This window comes from Chlamydotis macqueenii, chromosome 1, assembly GCF_036417535.1.
Source record: "Chlamydotis macqueenii isolate bChlMac1 chromosome 1, bChlMac1.mat, whole genome shotgun sequence".
NCBI lineage: Eukaryota > Metazoa > Chordata > Aves > Otidiformes > Otididae > Chlamydotis > Chlamydotis macqueenii.
The window spans coordinates 33,067,892-33,084,629 of NC_141556.1; the positions used below are offsets into that span (position 1 = coordinate 33,067,892).

Consider the following 16,738-nt stretch of genomic DNA (forward strand, 5'->3'; position numbering starts at 1 on the left):
GCAAAGATTACAGAGATGTAAGGTTATGTGAGTAGGGGAAAGAGAGACAAATTTCTGAAACAACAGATGCTGGATGAGACCATCTTCAACTCCAAAAAGAGAGGCTTGTGGGGCACTTACAGTTGACCCCAAAGAAAATTCCCTGTGGAAGGATATTAGCAAGTTGTCTTCCAAAAGTAATATTGGCAATGAGGGGGAAAAGGGATTTCTTGCAAATCAAAAATAAGGACTGAAGAGAAGGGTTGCAGGAGGGCATCCTTCAGAAGGGTCTGTTAGTTTGGATAAGCTTCTGCCAAATGCTGTATATATGATTTCTTATCTACACTGAATTTCCAGATCTTTTTATGTTGTCCACCCTGTCTGATCTGTAATTTTTAAAAAATTATAATTGAGCCTTTCCTTCTGATCAGCATAGTTGCTATATTTAGATTCAAATTTCACTAGGAGAACACTTTAATTCATTCAGGGCACACCACCAGCCTCTGATTTTGTCTTTGAGATTCAAAAAAACACTTTAACAACATCCTCTCCGCTCCCAAGGATTTTGATGGGAACAGTTTTGAAATTCAAACCAAACTGTTGTGTTTGTCAAGACCATAGTGAGTTTGTGCAATTAGAATTTGGTTCACTGTGTTTTTGACAAGTTCTCCCAGGAGGTTTCTAAACACTGAAAACCTTTTAGGATGAAGTTCATGTTTTCTGTATGGGCTTGGCAAAGACAGATATATTGCTGTGGTATAAAAAGCTGAAATTGCATTTTTCTCTCTCACACTCAGGAAGTGAGCTTTTGCATTGAGGTCAGAGAGGAGGCTGTAGAGAAGAGTTATTTTCCCTAATTTTTATTCACATTGGAGGCTATATTTTTGGGATTTATGATTTTGTTCATTTTTTAAGGCATGTAATTTATGTATGCATAACATACAGAGAGTACTGGCAGCATTTCCCCCAAGGGATAAGAAAATGAATGGATTTTTGGAGAGGGGAGGGCAGATAGGAAGGGGAGAGCTTAAGTAAATAATTTCTGTAACTATTAAGTGACATACACTCTCTGTAATAAGAGGATATTTCATGTCACTGAGATGCAGTGAATGACTAATGTAATGCTGTGGTCTATATGGAAAACACAGTATAATAATCCGAGCAGCACACTAGTTGTATGTAGCCTCTTATTATTACTGAAAATAATACCACTAGTAGACCTGTACTTACACAGGGAGATTATTGTTTTCTTAGTTTTCTCAGAGTTCCTTTCATCAAATGGTGTACAATACAATGAAAAAAAGGGTATCTTATGGCAAAGATCTTATAGTTGTTCTTAGCAGCTGGATTTTCCTATAATTTTGCTTCTGTGTGTTGATGAAAATGAGTATGTTTGATGTCTGATTCAGTAAATTGTTTTGTAATTAAAGAATGTCTTCTTTTAGAAGTTGGGTAGCTATTTAATAGAATAGAATAATACAGTTAGAATTTAGTACACTTGTAAAAACACAGTGCACATTGAAGCCTTGATCCAGTGCTGAGTTTTGTACTCACCAAGAATCATCTCAGATGGGACTGCTACCAGTGTGAGAACTTCTCATTTTATCTTTCTCAGTCTCTTGTCTTAAACTGGAGTTTAGGCATACCGTCTTTGTGTTCATGCCCTTTTTTTTACTTATCTAGGTGGCTGATAAAGACCCAGTTGCTGTTCAACATCTCAGTCTCGGAGGGGATACTGTAAGGCAGAAAACTCTCTGGGCACCACAAGCTGTTGAGGACTCTGAGCTGGCAGTTTTAGTTCTGTGGTCAAACATAGTTTCCTGGGTCCATTGTTATTGAATTTGGTGATCTGTATATCATGTACCAGACTGAGTCTGTATTTCACACCAGCGCAGTTAAGAAGGTTCTTTCCTTTTGTTTTCATGGATTTGTACTTTCCAGAAATTCTTCCATTTCTATCAGAAGGATGGGCCATTCCATTCAAATTATGTTGGAATATGTAGTGGTTTGTAATGAGTTTTAATTTCAGGTGGTGAAGGGAGATGCTCCCATTTGATGAGGATCCACCTCAGCAAAGCAGCTCGTTTAGTGTTCTGTTTTTTAGCTTCCTGACCTGGTGAGGGAGTCTAGGGAAACTGTCTCATATGATTGTTAAAATTATTGTGATTCATGGAGAAAAGTAGGAAGATCATGACAAACACAGAAAAGATATTCAGAAGTCATTAGACCAGCCATTGTTGCCAGTTAGGACTTGTATATTCTGAAGAACTTCAGTGTGAGAAAGGATATCTGCTTTGTGACATGTACTGATGAGCTGTGAGTGGTTCATCAGACTTCTGGAGTGGGACTCAGCTGAAAAATCCCGAGTATGATTCAGCTTGAAGCTCAGGGCCCCTAAGTGTAGGTGGCTACAAGGGACCTAGCTGTATGCTAGTTCCCATCCTGGTGAATGTCAGTCTAATCCACACAATAAACATTAGAGACTGATTTGGCAGCATGTACAATGCAAATAAGAATGGACAAATTAAGTGACCATATAACATATATCCATTTTCACTTGTATTCCAGATTGTTGATGAAAGTTGGAAAACACGTTCCAGAGATACTGATATGCAAGCAAAGCTGATTTTATTTTTACGTGCACATCTAAGCTTTATGTGTTTCCTTATATCCTCTTTTGCTACCCAGATGTGTTTACATAATGGCTATGCAAACGTGATGTATGCGTTTCATACTGCCGCCCCAACTGATACCAAAGAAGCTGCTGTTACCTTGGGAACAGATGTGTCTAATGGCCACACCACAGCTTTTGAAGATAAAACTAGGGGTAGAGGGGGAGTCTGGAGGAGGAGTTCAGGAGCGGGATATGTTGCCTTCAGGAAGCGAAGGCAACTCATTCGCAAGTACAGTATGCTGCCGCTGCTAATCCTATTAGCAGGCTAAAACTCAGGACACAGAACATTATTTTAACTTCAACTAAAAAAAAACATCAGAGGGAGCTGGGAAGACCAAATATATTCCATATTACTGTTGTCCCTGAAATAAAAAGTTAAGTGCAGAGCCCCATGTTTTGCAAAGCCAGCCTTTCTTCTTTCAACATTTGCACACAGTTTCCTTTTTCCTTATATATTGAAAGTGGTATAGTAATTAGCACAAGTTATAAGGAGGAAAATAATTTTGGAAAGGAGTTATTACTGATTTTTTTTAAAGGAAACTGAATTTGCACTGACTTGTTTGCAAACCCCACATTTAAATTTATGAGACACATTTCTCCCTGCGTTTCATATGCGTCCAGTGTTTTCACTTTCTGTCATCTTAAGCTCTATTCATTTTTTCAGTATCAGTCAAATGCAGCATATAATCCTGGTTTTTTCTTCAACAGAAAATTAATATTACTGTTTCACTACTTTAATCACAGCAAATTGAACCCTGCAAAGGCACACGTGTGATTTACAGTTACAGCTAAACCAGAACAAGCCGGATGAAAATTTCAAACTGAGACCGTTGGACCAAACCTGCCACTTCAGATCATGCTTAACACCAAAGGGCAAGCTTATAGTTTTGTTTGTAACCGGCCCCACATTTTCTCAGAACTCTTCAGAGCACGTAACATCTGAAGGAATTTTGTCCAGAACAGAAGAGCTCCTCAGTTATCTATTTTTAACACTGAGGCAGCTGATATACTTTCCATCTACAGTGAGCAACATATAGTAATCCCCTTGCTCCAGATAGATACTTTTCATTTCTATAACACTATTTTTATTATGTTGCAAAGCTCCCAGGGAGGAAAATATCTTCTCAGGTATTTTACTGCAAATCTATCTTCTTGGGTTTAGGCAACACTGAAAAACACCATTTGGATATCAGGCAACAAGGAAATTCCTGTCTGTGGGTATTTGAAAAGAGAAAGGGACAATGTGCTTTTTAATGCATCTGAAATTAGCTGGAGATAGTTGCGTTAATGCAAAATTAGTTCAGAACTCTAAGTAGAGCTTACTGTTCTCAAATAGGTACAAGTGGCATTAGCAGTCTTTGCAAAACCTGAAATGCTCCAGATTTCATATGATTGTTTGGCTGCGATGTGAGTATGTATTCCACAATGCAATGGTTCATGCATTAGTACATATATACTAATATTGTTCAAGGTGATTACGTAGCCATCTATTTAAAATTTATTTTTACTCTCCATATCATAGTCAGATATTTGGTCTTCTAGGGTGGCAGAAAGATTAACTGCTCTGTCACAAGTTATTTCCTTGACAACAAGCTGCAGTCTCAGGAAATCTGTAAATATAAGTATTACATACTATTAGTGAGTGTTCATTTCTCCTGTTCACCACAGAAATGGCTTTCATAAAGTGTGTCGCTGAGGTAGTTACAGAAACCATTACGACTGACTTGCTGGTGGTTTAGGGAAGTTTCATGTAGGGAACAAGACACAGTTGCTATGCAGGAGCCAATTTCTTTGTCTCTTACAAGTACACAATATTGTAACATTACCACTTTATTTAGCAGCTTATCAGACTCAAAAATTAACTGGAAAAGCTCACACTGGTGTTTCTAATAGAGAAGAATTACCTGATAGCTATTTAGCTCAACCAAGATCACACATGAGTGAGACAGTAAATCAAGAGAAAGTCTTAGAAAAATTGGAGGAACTTAGAGACAAAATAGAAGAAAGTTTACTTTGAAGCAGTTTTTTTTTTTTTAATCAGCATTTTCAGCAGTTGTGAATAGATAATCAACAGGTGAGAGTGAGTTACAAAAAGGCGGAACTTCACAGTATCACTGAGATATATGAGACCTTACACTAGCCTGATGGAAAAACTGGTAGACTTGCTGCCAGAACATCCTGGATATGCCCAAAGGCTTGTGCTTAGTGATGTCTGCTGCACCTCTGGCATGGATAAAGTTGTTTCACCTTGCTTCTCTTTGACTCTCACAAGCAGGTAAAGCTTGAAGGGTAGCTGTAAGAAAGAACAGTCCTTGCCCTCAGCTGGAAATGGTGATTCCTGATTTTCCTGGTCACTACACATCTCGAGATATAACAGCTTCTAGTGTCAGTCCTTCCTTGTGCACTGGCATGTTTTCAAACACAATTTGTTTCTAATGTAACAGAAAGAATGAATAGCCATTAATTCTTCACACTACTGGCAATATTTGTCCTATCAAGGAACTAGCAATGGTCACTAAAGACTGGGACAGTATTGTCCTAGGTGACACTCAAAGACAACCAGAATGCAACTCCAGTCCTAGAGCTTTCCATTGTGAAAGAAAAGCCAGGAGTAGACAGGTGAGTGTAAGCAATGGTGACTTCATTGGTCAGGTAATCCAGGATACCGAACGGATGACGTGCTCATGTTTTCTCATAGACAGCAGAGTTATAAAGGAGAAAGCTCTGCAGCTGATAGGGAACTGCACAGGGAAAAGTTTCTTTAAATAGAGAAAAGATTCATAGCCTGAATTTATAGGCTGATTGAAGGAGAAACTGTCATATAGGCAGTCTGTACCTAGGGTAGTGAAAGATCTGAAGGGATTTGAATATGAAAGGAGGTGGCCTATATTTTAATTGATCAAAGGAAAGAGTGGCACGGTCAAAGAAGCAGACTAAGAGTGATCTTTGCAGCAGCATTTCCATATCGGTGGAGAACAACTGCACTTGTGAAGGCCAGAGGGAAAGATGCCAATGTAACTGAACAGCAGATGATGAGAGCCTCGATAAGAATTTTAGCTGTGGGGTTTGATAGGAATTGTCATATCTGTGATATGTTATGCAGAACAGATCTGCAGTATCAAGGCACTACGAGGTTCTGAGGAGTGAATAGAAGATGATACCTAAGCTATAGTCACAGGGAGAGACAGGGAGTACCATCTATCACAAATCAAGCATCTGCTAGTGTGCATAGGCATAGATACATGACATGCAAGCACTTCTTATTTTAAGTGGTCTGAAATTTTGAGATTATTTTGAGCTTGCTGTGGAAAAGCTAAATACTGATTCAGACATTTTAGTAACGAGGGTCACTGTTTGGAGGACGTGTGCATACACAGTTTTGTCTAGGCTCAGAATCCATTAATGTGTAAATTCAAAAGGCAGAGACCAGGGCTTGTTTGAGACCTGAGTGGCCTGGGAATTATTGCCTTTAAATAAGCAGAAATGGATAATAGACTAAAGGATTCTGTAATGAATTTTCAGTGGAAGGGGTCGTTCAAGGCCAAGCACACTGAAAAGAGAGGCCGTATTGCTGCTTTAGCTCTCAAGGAGGGAGTTATTGCTGTCATGTTTCGTAAATAAGGGAGAAAATGGGCAAGACTTGCACTGTTGGTTCTAGGGAAAGGCCAGGAGCTAGAAGAAACTAAGCAAAGACTGAGGAGGAACGGAGCATAAAGATCATGCAGAATGACAGCAAGGTTGTGGGTATGTCCATGCCTTACATTGCCATAAATTGCAGGGATGGCCTTTCCATACCTGTGTCTAGTCCTGGAAGCTGTCTTCAGTCTTCTGTCTCAGCAGCTTGGAGCTCAACTGAAGCAATTACTCTAGTGTTAGAGTGGATTTTCCATATTTTGAATTATTTAAATCAAGACTAAAAGATAAAAGGTGTAGCTGTGTCTGCAATTAGGGACTTTGTGCTCCAGTTCCTGATGGGGTTTTGTGATTGTTATCACCAATAACAATCCAAGCAGGTGAAGCCAGAAGAGATCAGCAGATAAACAACACTTTCTGGACTTGAAAACTATGAATAGATTAGCACCGGTAGCACCAATGTGAAGCAGGAGGTCTTTTGAAGAATAACATGCCGTTTTCACTGTGGCAGCTAAGTAGCCCCACTGAAGCCATACAAGTATGCAGGTGGTAATGCTAAGAGTAGATGTCTGGTTTTGGTTTAGTGAGGGCTAAAAACTGCAGTGACTATTAAGCTTCCTTCCTATTTAAATCAGGTATTGGCAAAGAACAGGAGGCCAGAAACTGAGTGGTAGATTTGATCTCACAGGCATAGAAGTGATTCCTAGTCATGGCTGGTGACTTCCCTTCGTATGTATCTTTGAATGAAATATTAAAATGATGTTTGTACTTTAGCAGCTCGCAGCCACAGAGATCTCAGCCACAGAGATTGCTGCAAGTTGCAGCACTGCACTGAAGTTAGAGATAACCACAGAGGAGTCAGGCCTTTGACTCTGAATTCCAGCTGTTCATTTCGTACTTCAAACACTCGCAAAATATACAGCCATTGCCTCTCATTAAATTTCCTCTAGCCGTCTGCCTGTCAGCTGTGTTCTGAGAGTTGAAACAAAGCTATTTAAGACATGCAAAGATACCTGAAAATGCACAGTTTTCTACCTCAGAAGTTAAAAGGATTTTAGTGAATTAAATAAAAATTGCCATAGGCAGTTTCTGGAACAAGAACACATATACGCATTCATATATGCATTTTCTCAGTTCCTTCCCTCTATTTTTGTTTATTTATTATTCTAAGGGCTTTAAAATACAAATGTGTTCCTAGCAGTAAATATAGTGTATATCATCACTATTCAAAGCAGAAATATTCAGTGTGTGATTGTCCTATTTCATTATTATATCAGAACAGTGTTTGTATTGTTTTTAGTGTTAATTCATATTTCCTGTGTACCAAACACCCTATGAGCTACACTCAGACAGGAGGAGAGATGAAAGCAGGGTGCATTTGCTTAATATTAATCATTACCAACTTTTAATCCCAGTTCCACCTTCTCTGTGGCAGCTTTCCTTGGGTGGAAAGGTACTGGTGGCTGAGGGACATGGGGTCATGTGTGCATGAAGCGTGGGATGCGTTCTGTGGAGAGCTAGCGTCGCACTCCCAGCCAGCTTATGATCCGTGCTGAATCCTGCCAGCACCTGGTCCTGGTCCTCCGGGGTTGGGAGGCACAGCCCAGAGCCTGCAGTAAAAGCCACCAAACAGCAAGGGGCAATCCTGCAGCCAGCCAGGGCACTGGGTGTTGCCAGCATGCCCCTGAGCAGCCTCACCAGTAGCCAGCCAGGAGCCCCAGGGCAGCTGCGTGTCCTAGCTCGGGGTCAGGACAGGGCTTCCCCAGGCAATGCCTTCTCTTTTCCTCATGTGATGGCAGAGAAGGGCCAGATCATATAGGAAAGTGTGGCTTTGATGCTCCTTAGCATTACTGAAAATATCTTTACTTAAACAGATAATAAATCAGTGCCACCAACTCCACTGTAGGATCCTAAACCGACACCTGCCATTGCAGCAGCGTGTGTGCATTCGGTTGGTGTGGGGAACTAGAAGCAAAGGGGAGAAAAATCAAAGTACTTCTGTCTCCTCTTCTGCAGCATCCAGTTTTGTCTGTGTTTCTGGGTTTAATGAGGTAGCTGAAGGAAATCAGAGGTGCTTCCTTTGCCCACTGCAACACTAGGATGAACCCCGCAGTGATCTTAAATTAATCCTCTGGCTGCCCTCTCCTCATGACTAGAGTGAAATGAGGCAATAACCTCACTTGATTTGCACATCCCACAAAACTTGCCAGTGAGGTTGGAGACCTCTGCTCAGCTGATTTAAGCCTGCTAGTTCTGGGTTGGTTTCTTCTTCCTAAACTGTGTAGAAGTATGCTGCAGACGCTCCAGGTTGGAAACCACTGAAGTAGATCAATATTAGAAATTCGATGCTGATGGATTTAAAGCATGAACAATCTGTTCAGGCAGTATAAGAGATACAAATATGAGCTAACACTGTGGTTGTATGGCTTTATTTTTCAAACTCTGTAAGTAGAGATACATTCTAAATACGGTATTTTGGGCCCAGTTTCTAATGAGATCCCTGATATGGCAGAGAACAGGCACCTCAGCAATAAGGACTAAAGCTGATCAAGTGAACTTTGCACAATTATGAGCTGAGAACTGTAGAGCATGTCACTCATGTCCCAGAGGTGAGCATGGACTGATATCAGAGACCATGGAGAGAAAATACCGTGTATGAAAGCATGATGCAGACCTGAGCTGTGTTCCAGAGAAGGAAGCAGTTAGATTTACGAGCTTGTACATTTGCGCTATTAGTGTACCTATTAATAAATGATGTAGATTATTCCTACTAGGCATCTTGAATTTCTTGGAAAAATGATCCTCTGGATATTGCTAAAATTAAGTTGTCTAGTGTTTGTCAGTAAGGAAAAAAATGGTAACAGTCAAAAGATTTTTAATAGTTTCTTAGAATACAGATAGCAAAATGGCCACTTTGTTGGGTTTGGATTTGACAACCATATTTTGGCATTAGCCTGAAAAGTTAGTAGCAATCTGCTCTTCACCTGCACAATAATAATAATAATAATAATACAGCTATATGTTCGCAGGTGATAATGTCACTACCTGGACAGTACACACTCACATGTACCAAAGCTGTGAGCCAAATGAAGCCCCAAAGGCTATTTAATCACCTAAATTGAAGCTTCATTTTCCTAAGTGCTCTGGCTGTATTGACTTTCATGGAGGTCAGTAGCTTTTAACTCATTATTTTAGTTTCCTTTTTTCTATTACTTTCAAGTACATTTTATTGTGTTTTGCTTTATTTTGTCATTGGCTTTTTATTTTGTTTCTGTTTTTCTAGTGTGACTGTTCTTAAATAGCAGATTCTATAATCAGACCGATAGAGGTGTTACATTCAAAATGTCATTTAAGGGTGAAGAAGAAACAACTTATAGATAAAACCAAGAATTTATTATTAGTATAATTTAAATGTTAACAGCATAATCCAAGAATCATTAGTTGAAATCTAATTATTACAGAAAATAATACTTCTGTGCTGAATCAGTTGCAGTAATAATAATAATAATGCCAAAATTTTTATACACACACCTTCAGCTTCTACTGCTTTTCCTGGTGTTTTGTCCACCCTCCCCTTGCTCCTGTGGGTCCTGAAATGGGCAGTTTCAGTCTGGTGGGTGTCGGTGGGGATGTCATTGCCATCTGGAGTCCTTTGCTGGGAAGGATATGATGTTCATCCTGATGGTTTCTTTTTCCTCACTCTAGAATCTACTCGGGAGCATTTTTGTGTTTGCTAACACACTTTTAGACCCTACTGTTTCCTCACTGATCTGAAGCTCCACATTACAGCCAGGTTTGCTATACACAGGGCTTTTCATGTTTGTTAGATACTTCTTTGATCTCCTCATTACCCACAAAAGCAGATTCATCCAGCCCCAGATCTGCATTTCTTTAGCTGAGCACCAGTGAGTTGTTTATAGCTGTGAGATGTCCAGTGCTAGCCCGTGCCCATCTCTCTAGCAATGGCAATACCATCTTATGGGGCTGCAGGGTAGTAGAGGTCATGGTACAATTCAGGCATGCTTCATACAGTGGGGGGTATACATGTAGAAAATGTGAAAGGTAGCTGTAGTTTGCAGTGTCAAATATGTATTTTTCTAATGGGCTCTCCACTCACCTGTCTGTTAAAATGTAAACAGCAGCACACTGTTGGAGTTGGATCTCTCTGTTTTGCTTTTTTCTTATGAAATATTTTCCAGCCTCAGAAGTTGTTTGCTGAGACAAAGAATACAGTAAATTGCACATCTGACAGAGCTGGTATTCTAGTTACTCATTATCAGGTACTATTCATAGAGATCAGAAAAAATACTGAACTTTTTTAAAAAACTCAGATGCAAAGACACAGTCCAATACAAAATTTTGTGCAGTGGAATTTTATCTGTAAATCAGCAAAAGGCACAGTAGGAGCATTGGGGCAAGGTAAGAGTGGGAGGCTGGATTTATAGTCCAATATTTACTTATTTCTAATGCAGAGTCCACAGCTCTCCATTTGTTTATCTTCAGGAATATGTAATGTATTTCTTCCAGTTTATTCCTGGGTGAGAGTGTGTATGACTTAACATGAGACACCAGTCCAGAGACGTATATAAGATACTGCGAACTGAGAGTGTACACCCGTAAAATGTTTATCTTTGGGCACTTTTAAAATATCTACCGCCAGTAAGGGGATGGCTGCAGATGCCGTGTAAGGGCTGGTGCAGCTGGGCAGTTATTACCACACCTCATGCCCAGGAGTGCATGTGTTGCATTAGTGATAAGGGAAAAGGAGAGCATCCTTATTTCTCTTATCTTCTGCATCTGTAAATTGGTACTTTTGGTGTCACTGTGAACACTGAGAACCAGGTACAGAGGGTCAGGTTTTCTCCTTGCTTGTACTCCTGTTAAACCACCTAACTCTGTATCGCAATGTATTTATTAGCACAAATCAGCTGCCGTTAGTCTCTAGGCCATGCTATTCCCTGCTGATATGACTCTTCCATTTCCCTTCCACTGTAGAAAATGTTAGAGCTGCTTAGCAATTCATGGAAGTTAAGTCATATATAGTGATTTACCTTTCAGACATGATTCTTAGGTTTGAATACTTTGTTTTCCTCATTACCCTGGTAGGAAACTTTCCAGCCTTATAAAACTGAAAGAAAAATTTGAATTGGTTCTCTTGGGGAGATGGCTGTGCTGGAATGGTTTTCACGTGAAGGAAGCACCAGCCACTGACAGAGCTCCTCACATTTCAGATTCCTTTATCTTATTTTTAGTAATTCAGGTGCTTGTTGCACTAACTTGTGGGATACAAATCCAGGGGTATGCATGGGAGCAGGGCCAGTATGTTTTTAAGAGCAGATCACCAACAGCCTGCAGCACATGGAGTAACTGCTCTGGCAGTAAGCGTAGTGATTCTAGCGCTGTTGCTAGACTTTCCTTTTTGGCTGTAATGAGCCACGTCATTATACCCATTTTCAAGTGATTGATGGTGAGTGCAGATAACCAAGCAAAAACTTCCTTTAAATGAAGCTCCTCCTCAGCTGGGTTACTGCATGCTACCAAAATAGGCATAATGATAGGTAAGAGCTTCCACAATTCCAGCATTACCTTGTCAGCTGAAATACAGCAGTGGAGAAAACAGCTTGGATTGATTCAGGCAGATTACGCTGAAGAGCCTTCACTTGCAGGGAGTGTTTATTTAGATGTATTAAGGACGAATACTGAAAACACCCTGTAAGTTGAACAAGTAGAATAGAGATACATGAAAGGTTTGAAGGGATCAGGCCTTCATTTGCCAATTTCTTACCTGTAAACTGTTTACCAAAGGTGGTAACTAGCATTGCAAGGTCACTATGTAGGTATTCATATGCATATACGTATTTTGTACTATCAGCTGGTACAGTGGGTTCAGTATTGTCATTCTGAAGTGGACTTTTAAACACATCATTACACAGAGCTAAAGTAAAAACCACATTGTAGTACCTAATATAAACAAGGTATTCTATTTCAAGTGGTTCAGTCAAACTTAAAATAATAAAATCCAATAATGGGAGGCTTAAAAATAGCACCTTTTCCTTTTATTAATTTAAGACATTTCAAAAGGCAAAAATGTACCATGAAGGCTTATATTTAGGCTCTTACTTTTTTTTTTAACAGGACTGGGAGTTTCCACATTTTATGGGTGATGTTGAAGTGAATCTTCCAGGCTTGCCATCTGCACACATGCAGTTCAAACTACCTTATTTCCAAAAGATCTTCAAAGAGGAATATCACATACATATAACAGGTATGTCATCTTACAAATTGTGACAGTCACGCAGTGAACTGCTCCTGTGTAATAAATGTATGCTAACATGTTCTTAACCACATAGTTTGTGTGTGTGTGTGTGTCCCAGATTATTATTTTTTCCTATCTATCTGTCCATATCCATATCATCCATACATAAACATCTCAAGGAAATGAGGAAACTGTATCTCACATATCAGAGAGACCTGCTGTTTTTCATGGATTTCAGCAACTCCTTCTGACACTAAGTAATACCTAGTGTAGCTTCAGACATCTTTTATCTAAAATTACTCTCCAGGGGAATTAACAGCTTATTTCATTTTCAAATCTCTTATGCTTTCAGATGCCTTTGCTATGATTTATGCTAATATCTTTTCATAACTTCGGTCATTCTCATCTGGCAAAGGCCACTCGTAACCATACTTCCATCAGTCATCTAACCAGAAGCAGACAGTTAAATAACCTCAAATAAAATAGACCTGCAGTTATTCAAATGGATGGTATATAGAGATAAAAAGTACCTGATCCTTGCATACTGTGAGACTGTATTTTAATAACAGGAGCAAAAGAAAAAGAGAATAAGGTTAAATAGGGATAAATATCTTGGTTTTGCCTTCCAGCTATGCAGAAGGAGCACAACTCCTGTCTCTATATTGGGAAGAGGTGGGTAATAACGGATAGCAAAAGAATGCAGGTGTGAATTGACAGAGGTCTTTAACTGCTAATATAAACAATCACAGCACATGATACTGCACAGAAATAAGATAGATGAGAGCATCCAATGACACAGCCATATGAAACTCCTGCAGAGCAGGGACAAAAGGAGCATTCAGACATGGTACAAAGATAAGGCCAAGAGCTAGCAGGTGAGTCACAAGCTCACCAGGCAGCAAAAGCCAAGGGAAGAAAATGTGCCAAGGAGAAAAGAATGATGAACCCAGGACTCAGTCAAGATAGGCTGAATGAGGCCTCCGAAAAGGCATTTTCAGCAGAGAAAGTAGAAAGCTGAGTGATCAGATTAAAAACCCGAAAAGAAGAGAAAATGAATGCAAAAGTTACCTGCTGGCTATTGAATGAGGGAAGGCAAATGGGCCAGCAGAAATACAGATGGGGGATGGAAAGTTTTTTAAAATTGGATGTAGGTATCCTGCTGGAATATTGAGAGAACAGACAGCCAGCAAGAAGAAAGAAGGGCTGAGGTACGTCTGAGTGAGACTATTTGAGCCACTAGTTTATGGAACAGGATGAAGTAAATGATCTCATAGTCAGTGAGAGATCATAGAATCATAGAATAGTTTGGGTGAGAGAATCATAGAATCATAGAATAGTTTGGATTGGAAGGGACCTTTAAAGGTCATCTAGTCTATCCCCCCTGCAAGGAGCAGGGACATCTCCAATCAGATCAGGTTGCTCAGAGCCCTGTCCAACCTGGCCTTGAGTGTTTCTGGGGAGTTGGGGCATCTACCACCTCTCTGGGCAACCTGTGCCAGTGTTTCACCACCCTCACTGTAAAAAGAATCTTCCTTATATCAACTCGGAATGTTTACATGGTGAAGAAATTTTTCTCTCCCAAGTGAGCAAAAAGGGAAAGGAGAGGAAAAAAAAAAGAGTACAACCATCAAATATTTTATGTGAATTACAGGCATGGTATTCAGGGACAGTGAAAAAGACTTCTGCTTCTCAAGTCTAGAGCATGAATTTGGAGGGCTCAGTCCCACAAGGTTCCCAGATGCTCTGCAGTTATTCCTTTGTATAAGGAGAAGTAGTGGAATGGGTGCACAGAGGAGTATGAACAACAACTGAGGCATGGTAGGGTGGGCTGCACCATCGGATACAGAAACTCAGGACATAATTAATGTAAATGAGAAACAATGGGTGGTAGAAGAGGGACTGAAGAGCAAAGAACAGTTTTGCATTTTAGAAGAGACAGGGATACTGTTGATAATCAGAGAAGAACAAAGAATAAGGAACAGCAAAGAAAATATATTAGGGATCAGAAATACAACTGCTAGCGGTGCTGCTGTTTGAAAACAGACCAACCAAGAGAAACCAATGTCTTCTGCAGAGAGGACTGGAGGTCTTTCTGATTTTCTGGCGAGAAGGAGTTCTTTTAATGAGGATGAGCTAATGAATAGGGGCTGAGGAATATTTTTCCCTGCTCAGCATTAACAAGATCCATTTATTAGATTCTGTAGACAAATCAATCCATTTGACTGCACGTCACGTAGTCTGTCTACTGAGTGCCTGTTTTATCTCGGTGCTACACCACCCTTTAGGAGATCTAATAAACAGCCATAACACATGGCACAGGAACCTCCCTTTGGGTAAGTTTTGCTTGAACCATCTGTTCTTGCCATCAGTTCTTGTCTTAGGTTAGGGTATCATCTTGGATAATTTTCAAACTCTAGTTATTGTGTGGCTGTGTAGATACTTGTAATTTTCTACTCAAATCAAGGAGCTAACAAAGGAAAGAAAGAAAGAACTGTTTCAATATATGCATATAAAGATGAATGTATCCAATCTAAACTGAGAGTAGAGTGATGCACACGAATGCAGTGGCAGCAGACAGCATGGGGGTGGGACACTGATAATGGCAAGATGCCTGCTGTATTTCAGCCCTGTTTAATACATGGGATCAAGAATGTTACATTTAACCATGTGACTTCTTTTTAGTAACAAGCAGGTAAAGAAGACTAAGGCCTGAATAATTTTTATTTTAGTACTTGCTGGAGGGATAAAATAAAGCTGTAAATCTGTGACCTGTGCCCTGATTTGTAGAAACTGGACACCCTTTTCTCCCAAATAGCAAGGAGAAAGAATGCATGACTGAAATAACATTTACCACCTTTTTCCTGGCAAATTTTGTTCTTTGTAAGTTCTTTTACAGTCTGTTTTGTTCACTGTTGATTGATATAAATAAGAGCAGCCCTAGGACTCCCTCGAGCAGCCCTATTTGGTGCTGGGTTACTCCAATGAACAACGGTCCCACAAAGAAACTACTCTAAGTACAAGGACATTCAGAGGAGTAAAGGACTTTAAACCACCTTTCTGTCGATGTGTGCTTAATGGCTTCATGCAGGTTCTGTACAGATGAAGGATTTCACAGTTACATGATCTGTGTTGCCAGCTCTCCTGATTTTATCACAAGTCTGAAGACAGTTGCTTTTTTTTTTTTTTTGGCTATTTTGTCTTAAAGTCTTAGCTCCTGAATTCAGTGACTATGTAAGAATTTCATCTTTCATATTTTTAAAAATAAAGCTCGCGATTGCGGAGAGAAAAAAAATTAAATGTTACTTCTGCATAACTCCATGTCTAAAAACGCAGATAAATAAAACAGTACTAAGTGTATTATTTTTAACCCATCTTGCTACTTTAAACTAATAACATGCTTTCTTGACCTGACTTGTGATTTCTGAATGTGGTAAGCTGACAATAATTTTGAATTAACATCTGCAGCCTGTGGCTGATATGCTTCAGTGTGATTTTAAAGTTACTATCAAAAGCATCTTATTTTTACTGGTAGCTGAGTACCACATTTTGCTCAAAGTTCTTTGCATCTAGGAACTCCTAGCAAGCATCTCAGTATTAAATATTTTTAAAGCAGTTTTGATAGCTGCTTTTATCTATGAATATAAAAAATAACTTGAATTCCTGCATCTGCTTAACTCATCTGGATTTCCCTTGACAGATGGTTTGTTGCAATGTGTGTGTTTTCTTCTTGCGCTGCTGTTTATGAAAATACATAGTCTATCCTAGTTCCTATAATACCCAGGGAAATGTGTAAAACTTTAATTTGGTTACTTCAGATTCGTTCATGGTTAAAAGGCACTAGGGGGCCAGGCTGGTACCCTTTAATCACAACAATGGAGATCCAAGAGCATCTGCTGTCAAGTATGTGGATGTTTCGGGTAGGAAATGTTAAGGTTTGGGTATCAAATGGGAGCTTTTTCTGGCTGTTTATAGACGTGTTTCTGAGTGCTGATCTATACAGACCACCCTTTCACTCAAAGGAGGAATCATCACCTTCATGACTGGAGAGTGCATAGGATGGCTGGTTAGTGGAGTTAAACCAAAAGTGTGTCTAGATTCAGACCAAGCATCACCTACACAGGGAAGCCTAAGGGAGCCCGTGGGCAAAAATAGAAAGGTTAGAGGTAAAAACAAAGCTGTCCATGCACACAGATATG

The 16,738-nt window shown here is 39.7% G+C and overlaps 1 protein-coding gene across 2 annotated transcripts in view; it reads left to right on the top strand.

The window, feature by feature from the left end:
• Positions 1-16,738, top strand: part of TMEM117 (transmembrane protein 117) — a 217,142-nt gene that overhangs the window by 192,140 nt on the left and 8,264 nt on the right. For both annotated transcript variants that reach the window (XM_086740017.1, XM_086740015.1), the window contains one exon: positions 12,422-12,551. In XM_086740017.1, the coding sequence (XP_086596143.1) occupies positions 12,422-12,551 (130 nt within the window). The remainder of the gene's footprint in view (positions 1-12,421; positions 12,552-16,738) is intronic.